This window comes from Neomonachus schauinslandi, chromosome 10 (genome assembly GCF_002201575.2).
Source record: "Neomonachus schauinslandi chromosome 10, ASM220157v2, whole genome shotgun sequence".
Classification (NCBI taxonomy): domain Eukaryota; kingdom Metazoa; phylum Chordata; class Mammalia; order Carnivora; family Phocidae; genus Neomonachus; species Neomonachus schauinslandi.
This window is the reverse complement of record NC_058412.1, coordinates 36784166-36810507: the sequence shown is the minus strand read 5'-3', so window position 1 is coordinate 36810507 and position 26342 is coordinate 36784166. Positions and strand designations below refer to the sequence as shown.

Below are 26342 nucleotides of genomic sequence, written 5' to 3'. Positions count from 1 at the left end.
TGTACACCTAAACATTTGTTAAGAGGGTAGATATCAAATTCAGTGTTTTTACCAAAAACACACACAACCCCAAAGTGCACAAGGAATCTTTTGGAGGGTGATGTTTATTACCTCGATTGTGGTGATCATTTCACAGGTGTATGCGTATGCTCAAACCCATCAAATTGTACACATTAACTATGCACAGTTTTGTGTAACAATTACACTTCAATAGAGCTACCTTTGGTTTTTACTTTAATGTGGATATAAGCAAATATAAAATTACATATGTGACTTGCGTGGTATTTGTACTGGATTGCTCGGTTCTAGACGGAGCAGTGTTCGATGGTCACTGCCCACTGAAAGTAGGGTACAAAGACCCTGGGGTTGGAAAGACTTCCCTATATATCCTTCTATCAGTGTATCATTTTTAAAGAAGATACTTGTGGAATTTTTTAACAAATATACTGAAAATCAACTTCAGTAGTTACCATACTGGTCAGACTCAGAAATCCTGAATTCTTAGTTGCCAGGTCTCGGTGGGAAACTTGAACACCCTTGAAAAACACTCCAGAGTAACCAAGTCCTATCTTCACTGAGCTCAAGGTATATTTGGTTTTAATCTGAGAGTTCTCCTAACCCAAAAGGCCACATCAAGTTAAATGACGTCCAGTTTCACCTTGATGTTCATAGCTGCCAGTTCCGCTACAAAATACCGGAAAACGTAAGGCACAGAAACAGTGTCGATGGTGTCGCTGCGATCACACAAAGCACAGTTGTATTTTCTGTTGCGCGTGGCAGACCAAGAAGGGGGTGGCTTCTCCAGCAGCGGAGAGAGTAAACTACCACACTTCACGCACACATGGGCTACTGAGCGATCCGAACAGTTGAAGAGGCGGTCATGAAGGAGAAAAGATGTACCATGAGCTAAAAGAGCATCCCGCTCCATTTCCCCGAAACGGATTCCACCCTGGACATTTCTTCCCCCAATAGGCTGGTTCGTGACTTTGTCTCTGGCTCCTGTGGTTCTAACCTGGAATTTGTCTGAAACCATGTGGCGTAAACGCTGGTAATAAACCACGCCTATGAAAATGTCTGCTTCCAGTTCTATCCCACTGATGCCACTATACAACCTCTCGGTGCCATAGAAGTTGTAGCCAGCGGCTTTTAACAGCTCGCCGAAGTACTCTAAGGCCGAGTTCTCCTCTGAAAAGGTGAAGGGTGTCGCATCATGGCAGAGACCGTGCAGAGCAGCAGACTTCCCTGCCATACTTTCAATTAACATCCCGATGGTCATGCGGGAGGGGAAACCGTGAGGATTGAACAGGATGTCTGGGACCATCCCGCTCTCGGTGAAAGGCATGTCCTCAACCGGCCACAACCTGCTCAAGATGCCCTTCTGCCCGTGGCGACTAGCGAATTTATCTCCGATAGTTGGGTTCCGAGGGACTCTCGTCGTGATGCAAATACACTTGAACTTCCCACTGCCAGTGTCATTACTACACACTTTGATGTTATCCACAATGCAATTTTCTTTACTCCTGGCAAAAAAAGCAGACAGAAGGTCAAACTACTTTCTTGACACTGACAAACACACCTAAGTTTCACTGCCATAACTAGTGCTTCATAAAGGATATTTGCAAAACTTATTCTCACATTTCTTCTCCAGTACAAACAGAGTTGGTATCCCTAAAAGTATTTATGAACAGAGCTACTGATTCTGTTCGCTACAGAACTCTGCTCATCCGAAGAAAAGCAACAGAGACCACCAAAACACTATTAATGAAGACCTACTGCTGAAACCATTTCATAGATGGAAAATAAACTAACCATTTTTAATTTTAACGAGAGGCATCAAGAACTTGACATTTTTAGCTAGGGAAATCCCTAACAACATGCATGAGAGAGATGACCAAGTTTGAACAGCCGAGTTTTAAAAAGAAGTCACAGGCAGCTTGTCAAATCGTAACAGACTGACAAGAGAAGCAGAAAACCAAAGGCCGTCCAGCAGACACAGAACTCTGTCTCATTTAAGAAACGCCAATTCAGGGGCGCCTGGTGGCTCAGCTGGTTAAGCATCTGCCTTCGGCTCAGGTCATGATCCCAGGGTCCTGGGATGGAGCCCCGCATCGGGGTCCCGGCTCAGCGGGGAGCCTGCTTCTCCCTCTCCCACTCCCCCTGCTTGTGTTCCCTCTCTCGCGGTCTCTGTCAAATAAATAAATAGAAAGCTCTTAAAAAAAAAAGAAATGCCAATTCAGTTATGACTGAGTCAGTAACTGAGCTACCACTTTTATCTGCTCCAAAATTCTCCTGTTACAAGATAACTTTCACTGACCTCAGCAATTTCACTGAGAAACAGCCTTTAAAAAATAGCACTGGGTACCCAAACTTACTTATAGTACATCACAAAGCTTTCCCCGGTGTTGAGGTTCAGGTAGCTGTAATACGGATCTCCATACTGCAGCTGTGCTCCAATAAATGGCAATCCATCATCATCTAACTTCTGCAAAATCCGTGGGTCACCAGGTTTGACTCCAAACACCAGACTATCATCTCCTTGTTTAATTTTTTCAGAGAGATCTATGAACTCAGACTTGTAGACACTTCCATGGGCAAAGCCTCGTTCCCAGGAGGCCTTATTCACGATCTACAAGGTCAAAGAATCATTAATTCAAGAGACTGAAGTCAAATGGGGATTTTCACAATAAAAATGGTAGAATTAAAATACTTGGTTTAGGATAACTGGCATTCTAATTTAAAAACTCCAAATTTTCAGGAGCGCCTGTGTGGCTCAGTCAGTTAAGCATCTGTCTTTGGCTCAGGTCCTGATTCCAGGACCCTGGGATCGAGCCCCTCGTCAGGCTCCCTGCTCAGCGGGGAGTCTGCTTCTCCCTCTCCCTCTGCCCATACCCACCACTTGTGCTCTCTCATGCTCTCTCTCTCGCAAATAAAACTGTAAACAAAACACTCCACATTTTCCAAGCCACCTACACTACTAAAACCCACTTATAAATGGCTTAAAACCTAATTATGCATAAATATAAAAGGTAGATATATCCAAGACTACATTCATTCAACATCTACTCATACTATGCACTCAAGTATGCACAATATATGCATATCTGAATATTTAGTGAATATCCCTCAGGGCTTGCCACTTTCAATGGAGACGAGCAATTAATCATTTAACAGAACACTCATGCACCAGGACGTAGAAAAACAGTAAACAAAAAAGTTACAAATTAAAAGGAATGGAACTACATCTCTTGGTAGAACTTACCATGGCATCTTCCATATCGTAGCCAGTGTAAGAAATAACAGCAACGATGGCATTTGTCCCAATTGGATAGTTATCCATGTCATAATAATCATACATGTATGGTCTTACTAAAGGGCTTTGTGGAGTCTGAAGACGGTACAGTTTATTATCTGACCGAGCTTGGTAAGTGAGAAGTGGAAAGCCCATGGTCTGCTTCCCTACAAAGGAAAAAAAACTTTAGCATCTTGTTTGTTTCCCTTGACTATAAAGGTCATATATAAAATTCGAGGGGTGCCTGGTGGCGCAGTTGGTTAAGTGTCTGCCTTCTGCTCAGGTCATGATCCCAGGGTTCTGGGATCAAGCCTCACATCAGACTCCCTACTGAGTGGGGAGTCTGCCTCTCTCTCTGCCTCTCACCCCACTCTCTCTCTCTCTCAAATAAATAAATAAAATAAAATAGGAAATAGTAAAACATTCATCATAGGGGAATAAATCAATCGTGGCAGACTAATACACAGCATGAAAATAAAGCAGAACCACATGTATGTATGTAACCAGACCATGAAAACAATGCTGAGTGGGGAAAAAGCACAGAATGACATTTAATATTGTATGATTTATGTACATTTGTAACACATCCCAGACAATTCCATAGTTTGTGGACATATGTATAATGTAAGAAAAGCATAAAAAGGGGATAATAAAGGATATATATAAACTACAGGGTATTACTAGTGGAGGAAGAAAAGGGGTGAAAAGGGGACAGTAACTATTATTAGATTATTTTCTTACACAGAGCAAAATGTCAGTATTTGTTAATTCTGGGTATGGGGTACAGAGGGTAGGGAAGTAAGTCTTCTTTCTACTACTTTACATTATAGAGAATCAATCTGAAATAAAATGATTTTTAAGATTAAATATATATATGTGCATTTTAAAATACCGAAAAGGAGACTTCCAGCTTTCAGTAATAGAAGGCTAATCCTACAAGACCACCCTCAGCACATAAGATCCAGAACAATACAAAACAAAAAATCACCACATGGGCACACGCGCGCACACACACACACACACACACAATCTGAAAGCACTGGAGAGTAACCAAAAGGGGTCAGGAACTGGAGAGGAATTTATACTTGGACAAAAGAAACGGAACGGCGTGAACTACTAGCTTTTTCAGTTTTTAATGTTTTTGTTTCTTTTGGCCTGATGGTCCAGTCACTACAGTGGCTACAACCTAGATAAAAACCTACAGTTTTACTGGCCTGAAGAGCCAAGGAATAGAGTTCAGAGCACAACAGCAACTGGAAAGTAAGGGGGGACATTTTAGAAAGGGAAGAACCATAAAGGGACAGCCTTAAATTCTACATATAAACTGAGTCCAAATCTTTGGTAGACTGAACTATGCATGCATGGGACAGATCTAAGCAGCCCACCTAAGACTAAAAGAACTTCAACTGCTGTGTTTAGATATCAGTTAAATCTAAAAACCAATCCTCTTCAAAGGAACATAATAGAACCCAGAGTCTTAAAACCTATCATTCACAATGTTCCTGATATGATCCAATAGTACCAGAAATACAAAGAAACAGGAAAACATAACCCATACTCAAGAAAAATGTAATCAATGGAGATTGATCCCGAGATGACCCAGATGTTGGAATTAGCGGGGCACCTGAGGGGCTCAGGTCATGATCCCAGGGTCCTGGGACCGAGACCCACATTGGGCTCCCTGCTCAGCAGGGAGTCTGCTTCTCCCTCTCTGTGTATGCAAGCTCTCTCAAATAAATAAATAAATAAATCTTAAAAAAAAAGATGTTGGAATTAGCAGACTTTTTTTTTTTTTTTTAATTTTTTTCAGACAACAGTTTTTAAACACCTATTACAACCATGCTCAAAAACATAAAGGAGGGACACCTGGGTGGCTCTGTCGGCTAAGCGTCTGCCTTCGGCTCAGGTCATGATCCCAGGGTCCTGGGATAGAGTCCCACATCGGGCTCCCTGCTCAGCGGGAAGCCGGCTTCTCCCTCTGCCTGCCGTTCCCCCTGCTTTGCTCACTTGCTCTCTTCTCTCTCTCTCTCTGACAAATAAATAAAATCTTTAAAACAAAACAAAACAAAAACATAAAGGAAAATATGTTCACAAAGAAAACAACAATCTCTGAGAAAACAAACTATAAAAAAGAAACAAATGGAAATTCTAGGCTGAAAAATTAAATATCTGAAATAGAATGAAAAGTCAGTGAGGGTAATGATAGATCAATAAAAATGATCCAGTATGAAGAGAAAGAAAACAAAGCGGGTGCCTGGATGGCTCAGCCGGCTAAGCATCTGCCTTCAGTTCAGGTCATGATCCCGGAGTTCTGGGATCGAGTCCCACATCAGGCTCCCTGCTCCACGGGGAATCTGCCTCTCCCTCTGCCCTTTACCCTGCTCGTGCTCTCTCTCTCACAAATAAATAAAATCTTAAAAAAAAAAAAAAGAAAGAAAGAAAGAAAACAAAGGAAAAAAGAGAACAGAAACCCAGTGGCTTACAGGGCAATTATCAAAAGGTTTAACATAGATGACGCATGCTGAAAACTCAAGAGGAGGTCAAAAGCAGTGTTTTTAGAAATAATGACAGATAACTACAAATTTGATGAAACCTTTTAAAACAGATTTTAGAAGACCAGTAAGCCCCAAGCACAAAGAGCATCATATCTAGGCATATCATACTCAGTCAGCTACAAACCAGATATAAAGAGAAAATCTTAAGGACGGGAAAATAACACATTATATACAAGCAAACAATGACACTTATAACCACTGACTTCTAGCACAAATGACAGAGACCAAGAAGTGACCCAGTAGTATCTCTTAAGTGCTGAAAAAATATAACTGTCAAATCAGAATCGTACATCCAGTTCCAAGTGAAGATCAAACAGACATTTTCAGAGAAATAAAAACTAAGAGGATTTGTAGCCAGCAACCTAAACTATAAAAAAAGTGCTAAAGGAAGGTTTTCAGGCTCAAGGGATACGACACTCAATGGAAACCGGAATCATCAGGCAGGCAGGCAGAGCACCAGCAGTGGTGAAATGTGGGCGATGACAACGGCCTGTGTTCCTCAAAAATCAAATCACAAGATCTCAGATAAATCCAAATCGACAAACATTCCACAAAATAAATCACCTTTTTGTTCAAGGTACAAAAAGGTCAAAAATGTCAAAAATGACAAAGGCTAAGGATCTAATTTAAAAGACTAAAGAGACTCAACAACTAAATGCAACGTGTGATCCTGGATTAGGTGCTACACAGAAAAAATTTGCCATAAACCATATTTTTGGGATAATCAGTCAAAATGTGAGTAAAGACTATAAAGCAGTATAATGACACCAATGTTAAACTTCCTGATGTTAATACTTGCCCTTGTAATAGGCAAGGGAACACCCTTACTGTTAGGAAATACACATGAAATACTTAGGGGTAAAGGGGCATTGTGTCTACAGCTTACCTCCAAATGGAAAGCGGTGCACATGGGACAAAACGTTAAGAGAATCTACGTAAAGGGCTTATAGGAGTTCTCTGTACTGTGCTTGCAACATTTCTCTGAGTTTGAAATTATTTCACAGTAAAAAAGTTACAGGCACCTTTCTTGTGTGAATACCACCGCCCTCCACCATCTTACCCATCTGGCACTGGTACATGTTCCGAGGACTCTGGTTGTGATCGGAGAAAGGAATGAAGTTGGCGATCACACTCAGCAGGCTGTGAGGGAAGAGCTCCTGGTGAGTGGTAACTCCTGCCAAAACCTCATCCTCAAAGATGGCAACGTTCATGAAGATCTGGAAAAGAGGAAGGACGAGGAAGTTCAAGGCACAGAATAACTGAGAACGTATTAACTCATCCTATCTCTCAGAGTTTAGGACCCAAAGACTAGAACAAAAACCTTCCCCACTCAGCATCATGAACACTGATGGGATCCAATGGGAAGCTTCCAGTCAGAAATACTGTCTGCTTGACACATTTCATTCTAAATCCACCCTGGTCCAACCGTAAAGGACAGGAAGAAAGACATTTTGAAGTAGCACGAAGCCCACAGTTTTGCAACTGTGAAGATGTAGGCAAAAATTGTGAGTCCAATGGAATGTTCCCACCTCACCACCTGAGGCAGAGCCAGGCACAAAGGAGCTGGGCAAGATGGGAAGGCAGGTAATGTGACCACCAATCCTCTCTCTCGATGTGCGAGAGGTCACAGAGGAGGCAGAAAGTAAGTTCTGATTTTCTTTCAAATGCCCAACTGTTACTAAACAATGACAACACTTTCTTTATAAAAAGTTTTTTGGGTTTTTTTTGAGAGAGAGAGCACATACGCAGGGGGAGGGACAGAGAGAGAGAGGGAGAGAGAATCTGAAGCAGACTTCCCGGTGAACATGGAGCCTGATGGCGGGGCTCGATCCCACAACCCTGAGATCATGACCTGAACCGAAATCAAGAGTTGGACTGAGCCACCCAGGCACCCCGATAACACTTTTAAAAAACAGTGGTTGGGGCGCCTGGGTGGCTCAGTTGCTTAAGTGTCTGCATTTGGCTCAGGTCACGATCTCAGGGTCCTGGGATCGAGCCCCACGTTGGGCTCCCTCCTCAGTGGACAGCCTGCTTCTCCCTCTCCCTCTGCTACTCCCTGTGCTTGTGTTCTGTCAAATAAATAAATAAAATCTTTATTAAAAAAACAAAAAACCAAAACAGTGGTTATTAAGTCTCCGAAAGTTGTATACTACACGAGCACACAGAGGAACCAATCACAGTGCTCTACGAACCTGCTCCATAGTTCCAATTAGTTCTTCTCTGCCTAATTCCAAGTTCTGCACAGGCCGCACCAGTCTACAAGGAGTGGTAAACAGGAATAATCCCGGGTAGAGACTTGGTTTTCCTGTCATGGGGATAAGGGCCACTTCCATCCAGGGAGGAATTCTTTTTTCTCTCAACACCTGTTTTCAACAAAAAAAGAGTTCAATTAAGAAGCAGTGATGTGTTTTACATCTATCCCCCTGCCACCCAGGAGGTGGGCAGAATGCGAAAGGAGGTCAAATATAAAAAGCAGTATCAGGAAATTAGTTATGCCAGTAACATCGTAGTGCCAGTCTCATCACCACACAGAAAGCCACTCACCCAGTATCCAGACTTGGCAAAAGCCCTACCTTCTGAGGGGCTCAGCCTCACTCTGCGGCAAACTGGTAATGGGGGAGACTAGGGGAAAGGTAAACCAAGAAGGTGCAGGTGAACACACTAAATGTAAAGTTTGTCCTCTGATGTCCAGAATGTAGTACATTACTGGTTTTATTTTAAACTGTATTCAATGAAAAGACCCTTCTACCTGGAATTTAAAAAACAAAACAACAAAACTTTTATTAATCAACTCCTGGGTAAAATACAAACCCACATTACAGAAATGTGAAAAAATAATAAAACCTATATATCAGAACTTAAGGGCAGTCACAGCTAATCAAGTCATCAAGAAAAATAGATGGATTAAATTCTTAATGCAAAAGCAGAAACAAAAAACAAAACAAAACCAACAAAGACACACGTACACACAAAACCCCCACAAGTTAACAAAGATATAACCTGAAATTAATGAGGTATAGTACTGAAAAAGGTTCAAAGCAACAAATCAAAATTCTTCATTCTTAAAAAAGAAAAAAAAAAAAAATCAACAAAAATCCCTCACTTAACCTAAACAAAAAAAAAAAAAGGGGACACATACACACAAATGTACTGAGTAAGAAATGACAACAGGAAAAAAAAAAAAAAAACCCACTGAAACTAAATTTTAAAATCATGGGTATACTCTGCATACCTCTAAGAAATCAAGATGAAATAGATAAAATGCAGTTCACCAAAACAGACCTCAACAAAAGTAGAAAGCGTTTTAAAGGATGATCAATTTCCATATTAGAAATAAAGGTATCCAGAAACTAACCCCAAAGAAAGCACTAGAGCCAGATGGTTTCAGAGGGGAATTCTAGCAGACTTAGGCCCAGATAACCCAATGTTCCACAAACTGTGCCAGGGCACTGAAAACAAAGGAAAACTTTCTAATTTTTATAAAACAGATACCTATGTCAATTAAGAAAGAAATACACCAGGGGCACCTGGGTGGCTCAGTTGGTTAAGCGACTGCCTTCGGCTCAGGTCATGATCCTGGAGTCCCGGGATCGAGTCCCGCATTGGGCTCCCTGCTCGGCGAGGAGCCTGCTTCTCCCTCTAACCCTCCCCCCTCTCATGCTCTATCTCATTCGCTCTCTCAAATAAATAAATAAAATCTTAAAAAAAAAAAAAAAAAAAAAAAAAGAAAAAATACACCGAGACCAAGTGGGACTTATTCCAGGAATTTAGGATTCATTATTCATCATATTATTAGAGAATGATGATTATTAGGGAATAAATTAATATAATACGCTCAGTACACATCTAAGGGAAAATATTACAGATTTGTCCCCAAATATACCCAAGAATGAAACACGGCATTACTGTATGATCCAGCAATTCCAATTCTAGGTAGGTACCCAAAAGTACCAAAAGCAGGGACTCGAACAGGTACCTGTACACCCAGGTTCATAGCAGCAGTATTCATGGTAGCCAAACGCTGGAAGCTACCCAAGTGTCCACCAACAAATGAATGGCTAAACAAAACGTGGTGGTATATACAACAGAATACTCGTCAGTCCTAAAAAGGAATGCAACAACACGGATGAACTTGGAAAATACTATGCTGAGTAAAATAAACCAGACACACAAAGGGACAAACATTGCATGATTCCACTGACATGAGGTACCTAGCAAAGTCAAAGTTCACGAAGAAAAATGGAACAGTGGTTACCAGGAATTAGGGAAGGGGGAAATGGGGAGCTCCTGTTGAATGAGCACAGAGTTTCAGTCTGGGATGATGAAAAACTTCAGCAGATGGATAGGGTGATAGTTGCACAACAACATGAATGTGCTTAGTGGCACTGAACTATACACTTAAAAATGGTTACAATGGTAAATTTTGTTATGTAAATTTATAAACAAAACCAAACCACAGGAACTTTCTGGAGAGTGTGGAAACGGATCCAATTTGAGCATCAAAATAAGCAACAGCAACAGAATACTCATAAAATAAAACAAGCATCTTATAAATCTATGCTGATGTGAATAAACAAACAAACAAATGGAGGAGAAAGGAAAACTCTGCCTTACAAAACAGAAACTCATAAACACGGAAGGAATGATGGAGCTAGAACCATTTGGCAGCCATCAAGTAATAACTCAGCAAAGAATCATCAACGGAATAGTAATAATTCTGCAAAGAAGTCACCAACTCGCAGGGGGAAAATCTGATGAGGGAAAGGGCTTTCACGTAGCTTCCAAATCTCTCTCCACAAATTACTAATTACACAGAAAACTGGTAATAGCACAATGGACCAACCTAGAGCATAAAACCTTAGAGTGATCATAATTAACATCACCAGTTGTGGGACAAGCCAACATCATGTGCCTCTTGAAAGGATATCCTGAATCTCATCATCAGAAAGCTCCACACCAACATAAATTAAAGAATATCTATATAATAACTGGCCTGTAGTTTTTTTTTTAAAAAAGTCAAGACCTGAAAGGCTGAGGGACTGTTCCAGATTAAAGGAGACTAAAGAAACACGATAACTACATGTAATATGTGATACCGGCCTGGGTCCCAGCCCAGGATGGCAAGAACAATGCCATAAAGGACATGACTGAGACAACTGACATCTTCTGAGTATCAGCAGAGCATTTCACCACCCTGACCTTCCTTGATGTTAAAAAGCATACTGTGGTTATTGAGGAGACAAACTCCTTGTTCTTAGGAAGAATACGCTGCAATCTTTGTGGAAAAGGGGTCTTGCCTGTCCACCACCTTCAAATGGTTCAGAAGAAAAAACTACGTACCTATTTATAAAGAGCATACAAATGGATAAAGCATGTGGAGCAAAACATAACAATTGGTGGATCTGGGTAATGGGACTTCTTTGTGCTATTCAAACGTCTTTACATTTACAATTATATCAAAGTAAAACAATTTTAAAACTACAAAACCAAAACTACACCAAATAGACCAGAGCATGAACTACAATTCATCCTCTTGCCAAAGAACAATTCTTCAGTGCAACACTCTTCATAGCAACACTCTTGTTAGGAAAATTCCAAGTAAGTTAGTTAAAGGATGTCTTTCTTTTTGACTTTTTTTTTTTTTCTTTTTGACTTTTTAACAATATACTTTCAAGATCCAGAAGCCAACAGGATAGGACTTAATATCTTGCCTATCTTTAATACTACTTCAAATATAAAGAAGATATTTGGCAAGGCTCCCTTTATGCCACTAATATTTACAAAACAAAAAAAGTTAACATTTGTTAGACTAGGGCCTCAAGGAAACTACCCCCCAAAAAAAATTCCTTCAGGTCAAAGTATCTGTCACTGACCCCAACCTATGAGGCCAGCACAAGACAAGACTCTGCCACTTTGGGGGTACACAGGCACTTCTGGAATTAGCTTCTGACCTCCAGACCCCCGACCACTCTAGATGGCTGTGGGGCTACCTCAACAACAAGAAAAGGACTGACAATCAAGATCAAGGCATAAAACAATTCACAAAGACGCAAGATCACCTTAAAATGTCGGAGAGAATCTGCAATGCTCGGAGCAAGCTCCTTATCCACCCAGCCAACCATGACGCCATCCAGCAGGACGGGGTAGCACTCGCTGTACGGTCGAGGTGGAGCTCCGTCAACCGGAGTGACCCCTGGTGAAACGAACAAACAGAACGCTCACTTCGGAATGCTTTTTCCTACAGCCAGAACTCCCTCCAGAGGGGTTCAGCAACCGCTTCATCATTTTAGACCTCTAGTTATCTTATCTCTAAACCAGTACATTTTTATATTGCTTGAGTGTTTACAGGTCATTTCAGCAAGGACACATGGGCAACTAGCGACTCTGTCTGGGGGGGGAGAGCAGCTGGGGGACAAGGGTGTAAGAGAGGCTTTCCACTGTCTACCTTCTGTATTTTGATCTGAACCATGTAAATAGATTAACTTTTCCCCCAAAACCTAACTACATTTGATCCTCATTATTTGTGGATTCCACACCTGTGAATTTGCCCCCTTGCTAAAATGTATTTGCTTTTGTGGTCATTCCAGGACATTCAGCCAAAGCAGAGAACGCAGCTAGAAGGTCCCTGGGAACAAAGGCTATGTCTCTGATGACATCAGGGTACAGACTAGACAACTCCTTTTTAACTGTTTTCCTGCAAAATGACACTGTTTCCTACTTAGAGATGCAGTGGTTGAGCCATCAGATGCAAGGAGAGTGACCCCAAATGTTATTTCTGATTATTAAATGCTGAATGCTGCTTTATTTCAAACGCTTTGACATCTTTTTTTGGCGTGGGGTGGGGGGTGGTGGTGAAAGAACAAAACTACAACATTTAACTTCTTCACTCATTCTCAAAAAAAGGCACCTGACCTATAGAAGAGCCAAGAGACCAGCCCAACTCCTGCATAGAAGAGGAAACAGAATTCTTGCTGGAATTCTCTGCTCAGCCCCCAAATAAGCAAAACTTAACAATCTGCACCTGTGAAAGCGCACACCCCCAAACCAATGACTTCCGGTCGTGCCCCACATACCCAGGCTGCAGAGCAAGGCGGGAACAGAGGCCGCGTGCACACGCTGTGTGACGACCTCGCACACAGCGGTCAAGTGGTTCATGAGGCCACAGGGCTCCCCGTCTGGGGTGTGCACGGGACACAGGAAGCCCCAGGACTCCGGCAGCAGCCTGCGCACCGTGGTGGTCCTCATCTTGGCAAAATCGGCCCCTCTGTGCACACAGCGGAAATGGGACAGATAGCGTATGAAGTTCAGCTTATCAGCCACAACGCAAAGGCCAGAATCTTGCAGGAAGCCAAGACCTTCATAAAACAAAAATCGTTCAGAAACAGGCTCAACTTAAAAATACAAGTCTATTTTGATTTGAGGCTCTGAGGACAAACACCTCAGAGCACAGTACAAACCGCAGAGTTACTATAAAGTTTATTAGCTCGAATGAGTGGAAAGAGTTTACAAAACTAGTAGTAAAAAGGCAGTAAAACTCCCGATTTCCCCAATTATATCAGTGCCCCTCGTTCCCTCTCTCCTCTACTACTATCTCCTTAGTGGGAAACATTAAATGAGTATGAAACAGCAAGTAACTAAATGGGATTCATCAGAGAGGGCTAGAGAATATGTAAGAAGTTGTTATTCCTAAGAACAATCTGCAACAGTACCATCTGTTTAAAAAAAAAAAAACAAAACCAGCAGATTTCTGGGCCCTCAGTGACCACGTAGGCCTTTCTGACGCACCTGGTTTAGGGACAGGCACGTATCTACAACCCTCCCAGACTACCTGTCCCAATGACCATTCCTCACAGATTGACGCTGTCCTTAGTATTCTGGAAGGAGCCACAGAGATGCATGTGACGATGAGAAGTGTGAAGTTCTACGGATGCCTTGTCTCAAGTCCTTCAGACTGATACACACTTGTCAAATTTACAACATGAAATCAGTCTTGACTGAAAGGGACAAGTTCACTTTCAAAGAGAACCTCTCTCAGCAATATATAAATCTACACTGAGCAAATGAAATGTAACTAAAATGTAGCCAATCGATTTAATTTTACCTGTTTTGGAACGCAGATTCCCAGTAGCAAGAAGATATTCAAATGGTTTTGTAAGGTCTGTTCCCAGGTTAAAAATCTTCATCAAATTTTCAGTGTTTATGGACACATTCGTCTTCTGAGCCCTCTTGTCTAGAGCTATTTTAATAGACACTAACCAAGATTCCATTTTTTCCTGAAATAAAATTTAAGCCATTAAATTCAAATTATTCACGTTTCATATTTACTCCCACATAATCTGTAGGTCTGCCAACAAAGGCCCACTAAGTTTATACATTTGACAAGGAAAACATCTGGCCTATAAACCTGAAAACCAGCCTTTCAATGGGTGGACATTCTTAAGACAGAAGCTACAAACACCTGTAGATCAGAGTTTCTCCACCTCGGCACTACTGACATTTTGGCTGGATAGTTCTTAGGGGCCGAGCATGCGTGTAGGATGTCCAGCAGTGTCCCTGGCCCTAACCCACTGGATGCCTGTAGCACCCCCCAAGCTGTGACAATCAAAACTGTCTCCAGGCACCGTCAAATGTCCCCTGGAGTGGGGCAAAATTGCTCCCAGTCAAGATTATCGACATTAATGGTTTGCTCTGACTTTAGAAAAGTTTTTCATTAAAATGCTCTTATCAAGCAGTCAAAACAGCTTCAACAGGCAGAAAGAGACAACAAAAACAAAGCTCTGAGACCAAGCGGCAGCCTGTTGTCCTAACAAAATAAGAAGAAGAAAAAACAAATAACTAAGAAGAGGTCAAAGTCTCCAAATGACACCCAACATACAAGATGGCTGACAACCCAGTAGGAAAGACTGACTCTTTCTTCTTCTAGAAATCTGAAACACAATGGAAATAAAAATAAGACAGAGACACCAGTAGCAGCTCTGTAGCCCAAGACAGGAGACTGGGGGAATGAGGAGCTGATTCTTCTCCCTTGTCACATGTCTGCCTACTGTCACTTTGTCATTAACTTGCTAAGGTGAGCAAGTAGCATTTCTTGGGCACGTACTGTATGCTGGCACTCTGCATATTTATTTAAGCCTCACAATAAACTTCTCCTCAAGAAGCAGTACATTGCAGAACCACTTGGGCCAAATGTATTTCAGTATTAAGAATTTTCCAGACTTGGGCGCCTGGGTGGCTCATTTGGTTAAGCGACTGCCTTCGGCTCAGGTCATGATCCTGGAGTCCCTGGATTGAGTCCCACATCGGGCTCCCTGCTCGGCAGGGAGTCTGCTTCTCCCTCTGACCCTCCCCCCTCTCATGTGCTTGCTCTCTCTCATTCTCTCTCTCTCAAATAAATAAATAAAATCTTTAAAAAAAAAAATTTTTTTTTTCTAGACTTTAGGGGAGCCTGGATGGCTCAGTCGTTAAGCGTCTGCCTTTGGCTCAGGTCATGATCCCGGGGTCCTGGGATCGAGCCCCACATTGGGCTCCCTGCTCCGCGAGAAGCCTGCTTCTCCCTCTCCCACTCCCCCTGCTTGTGTTCCCTCTCTCGCTGTCTCTCGCTCTGTCAAATAAATAAATAAAATCTTAAAAAAAAAAATTTTTTTTTCCAGACTTTAGAAAGTTAGCAAGTGCATAAACCTACACCTATTACGAAGACTGAGGCACTGACTCGTAATCAAACACATTTCTACAGTGAAACACACAAACTGTCACACTAAGTAGAATCAATAAAAATTATAAATAGCCTCCTGCAGTGCAGGTCAGGTTTTCCTGCCAACTCGCATTTTTTAGGTGCTAGCACTTTCGGGATTTAGAAATGCAGTTGAGTGACTGGGGACGTGTGTGTACGGGCTGTGCACGACACAGCAAGAAAAGCCAGAGCGGCCTCTTAGAAGCCCTCCTGGGAGGTTCACCAGCCTTTCCAGTGAAAGGCTGAGGCATATAAAGCTGAGCAGACAGTCCCTAGGGCAGGAGGGGAGACACCACAAAAGATGATGAACAGGGCCCAGCCTATCTGTTCTCAAGTTCAGCAAGGGCAGCTCTGCAATCTCTCTCGCTCCCTCACCATTAAGAAGCCCTCAGAACCAAGCACAGAAATCACAGGACACCTCAATCTCTGCTGCAACACTCAGTTGAAATGGCCGATGAAGTCTGTAATTCAGATCATGTCACTGTCGTGTACCTTCCTGAAGATTCTTACTGTGTCCCACATTCAGAGGTTCAGAAGCTTTTAAAACAAAGCTGGTGTAAAAGTAAGGAGATCACACACGTTAGGACAGTTACATGTTATCATTAACGTGATGACCAAGATTTGATGTTGTCTTCACTCAGCCTCTAAGAAACATCAGGGAAATTTCTGAATTTGGTATAAACTAAGATTTTTGATTAAGTCCCTTACTGCTCAGCAAACAAACAAAAAGAAAAGGCAGACTCTGTAAAATGCCCACACTACAAATCATAAACACATAGGAAACAATACTGCGGGGAACTGCTTCACCATTCCACGAGAGGGACAGCCGGCTGGGGTGAGAGCAGTAGGCGCTTACCTTCAGAAACATGAGGAAAAGCTGACCGGGCGTCAGGACTTCTTGATTCACTAAACTATCAGGATTGTCCTCCATGCACTCTCCTTTGGCTAAAGCAAAGAGCTTCCGGGTCATGAGACAAAGCATATAAAACTTTTCAGTATTGGATTTCAAGTGGATACAGATGCACTGGCTGTCAAAAGAGAAAGCAAAGCTTAAAACAATTTAGCTGCTACCACTACGTGATGATCTACTGACCATGGTCCCCAATCCCTGTTTACTAGAAGCGCTTTACTCATTTTCAAAAAATTGCTTTTCGGGGCCCCTGGGTGGCTCAGTCGTTAAGCGACTGCCTTCAGCTCAGGTCGTGATCCCGGGGTCCTGGGATCGAGTCCCGCATCGGGCTCCTTGCTCAGCGGGGAGCCTGCTTCTCCCTTTCCCGCTCCCCCTGCTTGTGTTCCCTCTCTCGCTGTCTCTCTCTCTGTCAAATAAATAAATAAAATCTAAAAACAAACAAACAAACAAAAAATTGCTTTTCATCTTCACTGGCAGCATGAGCAAAAGGATAGGACATGGCCACAAGGTCTAGAGCTGTGCTGGACAACATGGCGTGACAAGCACCATGTGGCCACTTACATTTAAATTAATTAAAATTAAATAAACTTAAGAATTCAGTTTCTCAGTTGCACTGGCCATTCAAGGGCTCAAGATGGGACTTGTGGCTACATATTGGATGGCGTTAAGAACTAGCCAGTGGTTACAGAACGCAGAGTCTTTGCCTTGGGGAAAGAAAGGGACATCATGCTCACAACTTTCAAATGTTGCAGAAAAAAAGTGTTCACGTGCAGAGAAATCAAGAGAGCAAATGTAGTAAAAACGATAACACCTAGTGAATAAAAGTGTCCCTGTACTATTTTTGCAGCAATTCTGGAAGTCTGAAGTTGTTTCAAAATAAAAGTACAAAAGTACAATAAAATAAAATGAAACTGCCATAAAAAGAAAAGGTAAGGATGGCCATAGAAACAGAGCTAGCCCCTACTTCCTTAGACCAGAATTCTACCTGCAGGTCCGCTCTGAGCCCCAGCGGACTCACCAGCCCTAACTACAATCAACATAAAGAACCACTGACACCTTCCGCCCCACAAAAAACAGTTTAAGCAAAAGCACACATACTTGAACAGAAACTCTGCGGCTTGTTCATTTGGACACCAGTCAGGAAGACTGAGCTTTACTCTGAAGCGTTCACCTAGATAGTTAAGGACCTGTTTTTGTGTGGAACAACCCTCTTCCATGACGATCCTTAACATCTGAGAAACAGAGTTCCTAAAGAAAGAGTTCTCCTCTTTGCCTTTGATGAGCTCCTGAAAAATCTGATAATCGGAGAAGCTGACAAGTGCCTAGAGCAGAAAAAAGTTTTCTTTTTAATTGCTTGTAATAACTAAACCATTTTACCCATTGGGTAACAATTCTCTATTCTTCTAATACTCAAAAAACTTGGCACTCCACTACTGGGGAACCGAAATGAACTCTCCGAGATAAGGCCTGGCTTGTATGGTAAGAAGACGTCAAGATGACCCCAGTGATCCTCCCCTTCTGGTACCGTGTGGCCTCCTCTCACACTAAGTCAGTGCTGGCCCGTGTGACCAAGACAATATGGTGAAAAAGTAGACGTGTGACTCTCAAGGACAGGTCACAGAAGGGACTGTGGGTTCAGCCTTGCTCTCTTGGCTAGCCCTCTCGGGGAAGACAGCTACGTCAAGCAGCCTGTGCAAAGGCCCACTCGGAGGAACTGGGGCCTCCTGCCAACAGCCCGCACTGACGTGCCAGCCATGAGCGACCCCCACCACCTTAGAAGGGGACCCTCCGGCCCTGGTCCAGCCTTCTGAACGACCGCAGCCCCTGCTGACATCTCACTGCAATCTCCTGACACCCTGAGGCAGACGTGCCCCCAGTCCTAGCCACTTCCAAATTCCCGGCCACAGAAATAGTAAGAGGGAAATATTTACTGATGGTTTAAGCCACTGAAATTTGGGTAATTTGTTATGGAGCAGTGCATAGCTGGTACGCATGAACTCCGCTAACGAGACCCTATCCATCCATTCTGCACAGAATGTGACCCCCCCAGGGAAGCTCTTCATAGCAAAACAAATATATTCATGAAGTCACACCTTAAGTACAAATCCCAAAGGAAGAAAAAACAGTTCTTTCCGATAAATAAAGTTCAACATAACTGTGCCATTTTCCAAGTAGTGAAGGTTCATATTGACTGCAGAATGTTCCTCCCTCACACAGTGCATTGAGACTCCTATTGAAACAAAGCAAGAAGTCAGAAACTCAGTAATCCTATAATTGCTTCCATCATTGTTTTTTTTTCCTGAATTAAATTTTACTCTCTTAAAAACAGAGCCAAATCACCAAGGTTAGCCAAGAATGGCAACCAAAAATGTTTCCAGACCTTGCCAAATGTCCCCTAGGGTGCAAAATCTCCCTGGGTTGAAAACCTCTCAAAGTAACCGAAGCTACAGAAATTTAATCCAACTTCGAAGTTTCCTTCCAGAGCAGGGTCCATGTCTTATAACACATTATATCACTAGCACCCTGCAGAGCCCGATCATATAGCATTTTATATCCCTCGTACCCTATGGAATCTGGTCAAGAGATGATGGCTTGATCCCAGAGTTCAAATGGAAAAAAGCAGAATTTTAGATTTTAAGCTTGTTTCAGTGTTAAACAAAAATTGCGAAGACATTCTGCATCAGTGATGCAAAAGAATAAATGACTAGCCATTTTGACTTGCTGAGATGCCATCATTCTAGATACAGTATGTATGGCTCTCCCATTCGAGGCTGATTTTTAGCTCAATTATTGGAATAAATTATTTAACCGCAGGGTTTCCCAAGAATGTAAAATGTTGTCTTATGAAGCCAGGCACTGTCACAGAGAGTGCTCAGAGGCCAGGTGGCTGTCAGCCATGGTAACCTGCACCAGAAGACTTCTGAGGCCCATACCTACCTCTGGTTAAGTCAGGCCAACCTCCACCTTCATAAGTAATACCATAAATACATGTGTTCTTTCAATATGGAAAAAATGATACATAATAGAAAGTAGGGTTTCCCACTATAAAATCTTAACACAGAAATGCTTACTAGAAAAAGAAACAAAACTTTTCTAAGAGAACATTCCAAAAGTCACTACAACTTACCATACTGAGTATAGCCAGGCCCTCTGGTTTTCCATTTTGGTCTTATCATTGCAACAGGGAAATTCCTCCGAGGCATAATCAACATTCGGATGACTTTTTCAATGCCATTGATTATAAAATAACCTCCCATTTCCTGCCAAAGAGACGAATTATAATTTGTTAGACAAAGATACGTTAATTGTAAACATGAAGCTACCTGCCAGATATAGTGCAAAGTACACAGGAGGCACATGGAGGCAAAAGGGTCTACACATCCCTCGGAAACTGTCAGCGTGTGAACTAACAGTCTTCTCAAGTGCATTAAAAAGGTTCTAGGGACTTGGGAGAAAAGTATGGAAGAAAATCAGGGTAACTTCTTCCACTGGACAGGCTCAACCTAACTTGCCCTTTTGTCCCCTAAAATGATTTGTCTTCAAATGATATTTAAAAGCAAAACAGAACAAAAAAACTTACTCTAAAGAGATGAAAACAATAGCCATTTGCTTCCAGGCAAATAAGGTTTCCCAAATAAGTTAAAAAAAAACTTTGTACAAAAACTCTGGAAACCAGACATTCAGATTAGCTAAAGAGGAAACGATTTTTCATAGCTCTGTCATCACATTTCTGTAATAAATAAAAAGCTACTATACACTGCCCCACTGTGAAGCAGGCGTAAACATGCTGGGCTGCTCTGTCTCCACCCCGTTTAACCCTCATAATAACGAGTGGCACCGTTGTTACGCCCAGCAGAGGAAACGGAGGCTCAGAAAGATGGAATGTGCCCAAAGCCACATAACTGGTAAGTGGAGCGGCAGGGTGTCAAACCCAGATCTGACACCATCACCCTCATCCCACCACGTTACACTGTCTCCCATTGCAGGCAGAGTCTGTATTCTTGATCATTTCAACTCAATACTGCAAAACTACTTAACACAGCTAAAAGAGATGCCAAAGAGAAGGCAGGGGAAGCATTTAATACACTCACACAATCTTACTGCTGGTAAAGCAGACATCTCTAAATGTGTATGCTACAGAAAATTCGGGAAAGTCCTATCAATTCTTCCCCCACAGTAATACTGTTCTCTAACTGGACCACCACTTTTCATACACTGTCTCCTTTGAGCCTCATTCTGAGCCCCGCATAGGATGCACACAAGGCAGCTAGCCCCATTTTCCCCATCCAGAAACGGAAGCAGAGAAAGAAAACCTGACTCCCACTGACACTTGTCGTATCTTCTCACCCCCACCTCAGGCCTTCTCTAGCGTCACCTGGCCTTGCAGTGTACTGGCCACCCGCAGTTACCTCTGCTTCCTCGTGGTGCTCAATGAGGGCTTTGGGGGGAAGGTTGTGTAAGTTGCAAAGCTTAGACTTCACCATGATGGGAACATAGCCAAGAAACTGTTTAATGATTCCTCTGGAGATTCCATTCACTGCCCAGCTGATATCAGCCTAAAGGAAAAGGAGAGAGAAAAAATACTTAAGAAAAAGAAACTATGTGGATCTACAAGAACAAGTATTTTAAAAGAGTAAGGAAGAAGGCCGTAGAGTAAATGATTTTATGCTTTAGATTTAGAAGATGGTATCTCTTTTAGATGACAGTACAAAGAAAGCAGAACTGTGGTATACACTGTATTAGGCATCAGCCTTATTCTCACAAACATACAGTGTGAGGGTCACACGCTGTCACTTGTACTCACGGTCAGCTTGCCCCGATACGTGCTCCTCCGGCCCCGGCATTCGGCTGGATAAATGTTGAGCTCTTTGCAGATGTTCCCTTTGGGAACCATGGGTGGACTGATGACAGCATCCACGATAGTAAGAGAGATCCGCTCATCTTTGAAAGCAAATTCAAAGGGAGGGATAGCCTGAAATACAATTCACACTATGAACTATTGCATTTCCAAGGCCCTCTTTCTGTAAGATTCTTCCAAACCCCACACGTTCTACAAGCACTGATGCCCATCATGCCAAAGGTGACCTATCCAGGAAGATGGTTAAAGCTACACCCATTCTACTCATACCCCAAGTCCCTGAAACGATAATGCGCTACTTCAGATCTTGAGTGTCTACTACATGTCAAATTCGTAGTAGGCTCTAGGGTACAACAGTGTACAGAACAAAGCTGTTCTCTGAACCAAGTGCCTGCCTGCTCTATTATACCTGGTGTCTGCTAAATACATAGTAAGACAAATGGGACTGTGGCTAACAGGCAAGGATATGGAAACATCCTCCTGATGTAGGACCGGACACTCTAATGCCCTTCTTTGATATTTGTACATTTCATCCCCCGGTGGCCTCACACTGATGCCAGAGCCACACAGGTGGTGGCCCCGGAGGTTTTTCCCATCCCACAACAGCCGCTTCTCTGCACCACTCCCTGGGGAAGCTCTGCTGTTCTGAGTAAAGGGTATCATTGAGCTCTCGTACATATCAACTGTGAACAACCTCCTAGCCTTAGCGTTAGAATAAAAATGCCAAAAATGGAGCCAAGAGTATAAAGAAGGTTCTTCTCCTCATGTCCGTTCAGTCGACCTTTTCTAAATTTTAAAATTGTATCTAAAGCTGGTATTGTTTTAGAATGTATTATTTTATTCTAAAATGAAATTTTAATCTGTCCTATTTAAGGAAGAAGCACTAATTTTTTTTTAAGGATTTTATTTATTTATTTGACAGAAAGAGACACAGCAAGAGAGGGAACACAAGCAGGGGGGCAGTGCGAGAGGGAGAAGCAGGCTCCCCGCCGAGCAGGGAGCCCAATGTGGGGCTTGATCCCAGGACCTGGGATCACGACCTGAGCCGAAGGCAGATGCCTAACAACTGAGCCACCCAGGTGCCCTGAAGCATTAATTTTTAGAAGGGAGAAGATTCACTTTTTCAAGCCACAGGTGCACTATCTTTATCTCAATACAGTCTCATTACTTGAGATAGTTATGGTCTATAATGTTGCCACAAACACTGAATTAGTGAATACTGAATCACTGTTCTTAGGGGAAATACAAAGTTAGGTTCCTGTGAGTCTCTGATCACACTTCATCAAATGATCAATACATAACCTTGTTTTAAGGATACCTTATTCAGTATATATTGGTTTTTTTTTTTTTTTAAGGTTTTATTTATTTGAGACAGATACAGAGAGAGAGAGAGAGCACGAGCAGGGGAGAAGCAGAGGGAGAGGGAGAAGCAGGATCTCCTCCGAGCCAGGAGCCAGATGCGGGACTCGATCCCAGACCCCAGGATCATGACCCGAGCCGAAGGCAGACGCCCAACCATCTGAGCCACCCATGCACCCCTCAGTATATATTTTTGATTCATTCACACTGAACTCACAGCCAACAGCACTAACTCATGACTGAACAAAGGTTATCTAACACAGATTTTCTCTTAAGGAGTACGTCACAGCCTTCTGCACTTGGAACATTAGACAGCACTTCAGCACTGTTTTTGAGGACCATCTTAAACAGTGAAATCACCAAGAAAAAGCACCAGAATGAGAAAAACTGGACAGACTTTGAAAAAGATACTTATAGTCTGAGAGCTTGAAACAAGAAAGCAGAGCATCACCTTCTTGGATCTCAGTTGGGATGAAGCACATGGGGCAATTCAAATTTTTCACCACTCTGCACATGGTAAATATTGATTTGGGGGTTACAAATAAATTTTAGTGAGTAGGCAATTCACAAATATGAATTCCTGAAAAATGAGAATCGACTGTATTCTGAAAAGATGACTGTGAGGCATCAATTTGGACTCAAAGAATGAAGGAACCCATCCCCCTGCCCCCTGAATTGAGCAAACCTCTAAACAAAAATATGACAAAAGCTATTCTTCCTTCATTTACTTTACTGTGTTTTTTTGTTTTTTTTTTTTTTAAAGATTTTATTTATTTATTTGACAGAGACAGAGATAGTGAGAGCAGGAACATAAGCAGTGGGAGTGGGAGAGGGAGGAGCAGGCCTCCCCCCGAGGAGGGAGCCCGATGTGGGACTCGATCCCAGGACCCTGGGATCATGACCTGAGCCGAAGGCAGACGCTTAACGACTGAGCCACCCAGGCGCCCTACTGTGTTTTCTGTAACAACACTTTCACTTAGTCTTATGGTACCAGCTAAGCTGCAGCATCACTGTTTGTGCAGGCTATGCTTTCTACATGTACTTCAATCAAAACAATGTATCTTAAGACATAGAATACAGAAGCAGAAATGGGAATCCGGCTGTCTTCTAATAAGCCAGACATTTAAAAGATAACGCAAAAATATCATTTACGTTTAATTTTTTCTGCTTTAGAAAAGAAAGATTTTTAAACCACAGCACTAAGTTTTATCAGGGATTTCATTAAGGTTAAATCTCTAGAAATAAGGGGGGGTACAAAGCTGATGAAGCCTCCTCAAATCTCATAAAGAACCACCAGCTCTGGCTCTTTGGTGGAATTGCCCCCTTGTTCCATGTACAGATTATTATAAGGATATTGCTTTGGCCCCATGGGCTGGTAGGTGGGGTAAGTTTCCCCAACCCAAAACATGAACACCAAGAAGACCACGAAACCCAAGAGGTGCTTACACATGGGATTTCAGGAAACAGGCATGAGGGATGTGTCCACAAGTTTCCCGATACACATGTCAAGGTTCCAGTGCACTGGCTCACCCAAGTTCAACCTCAGGTCTGGGTGGTCCCAGTCATACCATGGACCCCTCTCCTGCCATGAGTGGTCAGGGAGCTTCGGGTAGTTGCCACACCTTATGCTGTCATCTGACTGGTTGGTAGTCTTCCACCCCCATATTATACTTCTTGGCGACAGTGGCCGGTTCTTGTGGGGTCTTGGGATAGGGTCCCAGGAGCACGTCCTTGGTAATGTGGGAGGCTGTCTGTGCACCCAACAACACCAGCTGCCCTTTTGCAGCCATCAGACTCCCAGGACCCACACCCTGATCGCCGCCATCTTCACCTTCCTCCCCAAAAATATTTTTATTAAAAATGTTAATATATAATTGGTTTATCTTTTAAATGAATTAGTGTTTTAAAAATTTCTCAATTTTAATTTCTAATAGAGTAAATACTGATAAACAAAAGCTGTTCAGGATCCCTCAAGAATTTTAAGAGTGGGAGGGGGTCCTGGAGCCAAAAACTTTGAGAACTGCCAGTCTATATATCACTCCTCATAAAAATTCTTATGTACATGTGCTTTTATATTTTAGAGAAAGCCTTCCTTGATCATCTCAACCCCGGACTCTTTTTTTCACCATTTTAATAAACCCCAGTGCCAATTAACCTTTAGTTAGATATGGTTTTCCTCACAGATACAAATATTTCCCATCAGCCTCATCTTTTGCCAAAAGGTGAAGGAGTATTAATTAATCTTCAAAGAAACCTCAATGGCTCACATATTATTTGGAGAGTTCAAGTATCAGAAACTGGCAAAGCTCTCCGTTATCCCTATTTCTCACAACACAAATCCTTCCCAACAAACCCACAAAGTAGTGTCCCCTGAGCTGTGCTCTTTCACTTCCCCTGGAGGGAATGCACTCCCCGCCCCCCCCTCCGCCTTCAATTCATCTCACCCCGCCTTTTCTCAAGCACCTGGATTAGCCGCACCTCCTATGTGCTCCCCAAGTACCCTACACTCTGCTTGGCAGAGCATTTCTCAAGAGTACTGGCACTGCTTCCATGTCTCCACCACCTCCACTCCACTTGCAAAACATGAGACCAAGCACTCAAAAGCAAGAACTGTGTCTCACACAGCACTGCCTCTTCCTCACCCTCAGAGCCTAGTACCTGGAGACACTGGCTATGCTGACTAAATGAGACACGACCTCCCCCGCCACCACCTCTTCACTTGAATTCTGCTACCATATCCTTTAGATCAATCCCTTAATGTTGAGCAAATGTTACTGCTACTCAATCTCGCTTCTATGCTCATCTGTATCTTCCTCAACACCCACCTACCTAATTCAGAACAGGCGTCCAGTAGTTTCTCCCGTTAAAGCTCTGAGAGAAGAAAACCGTGGAAGGATGACCTCCCACAGTACAGTCTATGTGCGAATAGGCTCAGAACCTTTTCAGGTAAGTTTCTCGGAGAAGTAAAACTCCCAGCGATACGAAAGCGCGTGCGTTGTGAATGGCTGGGAAGCACACCCACCCGGGGCACTTCCTCACTCTCACCGCACGCTGAAACTGTCCTACGAAACACTACGGTTCCCATCACAAATACATCTAGTATTCCCCTAGTCGACTCGACTACAAGTGCCAGGCCCCGGCGCGGAGTCTGGCGCGATCAAGGGGTACAACTATTTGGGATTATATTGGGACCTTCCAGCCATCTCTCTGGGATCCCTACCCGAGGCCAGTGCCCCACTCCGCCCAGGCCCCACTCACCCCCGCCTCCTGGATCTCCCCCTCCCTCAGCGCCACACACGCATCCTGCCACCAGCCTCCCTCCCCCAGCCCCGCGGGGCCCCTCTCCTCTGCCCGCCTCGAGCTTCGCCTCGTCGCAGGCCGCGCAGCGGGGAAGCGGCGCCAGGGAACGCAGAGCCGACGGGAGCCTGGGAGGACGCCGCGCTCACCTGCACTGCGTGGCTGAGCCCCTCGCGCACAGCGTAGTTGAAGGACTCAACATGAGCCCGAGTCAGTTCCTGCAACGCTGGCTTTTGCTGTTCCCGCGGGACCCCGTAAGACGGGTCAGTTAAGTGCTTTAGGCTAGGCCCGCTGGGCAGATTCTGCCACCGGCCGGCGGGATCCATGCGTCCGCCTGCACACCG

The 26342-nt window shown here is 43.2% G+C and overlaps 1 protein-coding gene and 1 pseudogene across 3 annotated transcripts; both read right to left on the bottom strand.

Annotated features, from left to right (window-relative positions):
* On the bottom strand, positions 1-26342 carry POLR1B (RNA polymerase I subunit B). 3 transcript variants are annotated; one of them, XM_044918554.1, is made up of 15 exons: positions 26148-26342; positions 21289-21456; positions 20894-21040; positions 19612-19744; positions 18578-18714; positions 17583-17806; positions 16431-16602; positions 13946-14117; positions 12918-13199; positions 11904-12037; positions 8037-8207; positions 6905-7061; positions 3260-3456; positions 2373-2626; positions 1-1520 (listed from the first exon to the last, which is right to left on the bottom strand). In XM_044918554.1, exons 1-15 carry the CDS (start codon positions 26322-26324, stop codon positions 638-640), a joined length of 3408 nt encoding a protein of 1135 aa, XP_044774489.1. In that variant the 5' UTR covers positions 26325-26342; the 3' UTR covers positions 1-637. The 3 variants fall into 3 exon arrangements, with proteins under 3 accessions (XP_044774489.1, XP_021553034.2, XP_021553035.2); XM_021697359.2 differs by lacking the exon at positions 21289-21456 and having other exon boundaries at positions 26148-26324; XM_021697360.2 differs by lacking the exons at positions 12918-13199; positions 13946-14117 and having other exon boundaries at positions 11999-12037; positions 26148-26324.
* Positions 23975-24526, bottom strand: LOC110587186 (annotated as a pseudogene).

Excerpts from the sequence above, each read along its gene's own strand:
- POLR1B (XM_044918554.1), bottom strand. The coding sequence starts at position 26,324 with ATGGATCCCGCCGGCCGGTGGCAGAATCTGCCCAGCGGGCCTAGCCTA. Across the intron at positions 8,208-11,903 it reads ATTCTCTCCGACATTTTAAG|GTGTTGAGAGAAAAAAGAAT; the intron begins GTGATCTTGCGT and ends TGTTGAAAACAG. Across the intron at positions 2,627-3,259 it reads ACGATATGGAAGATGCCATG|ATCGTGAATAAGGCCTCCTG; the intron begins GTAAGTTCTACC and ends TTGACCTTGTAG.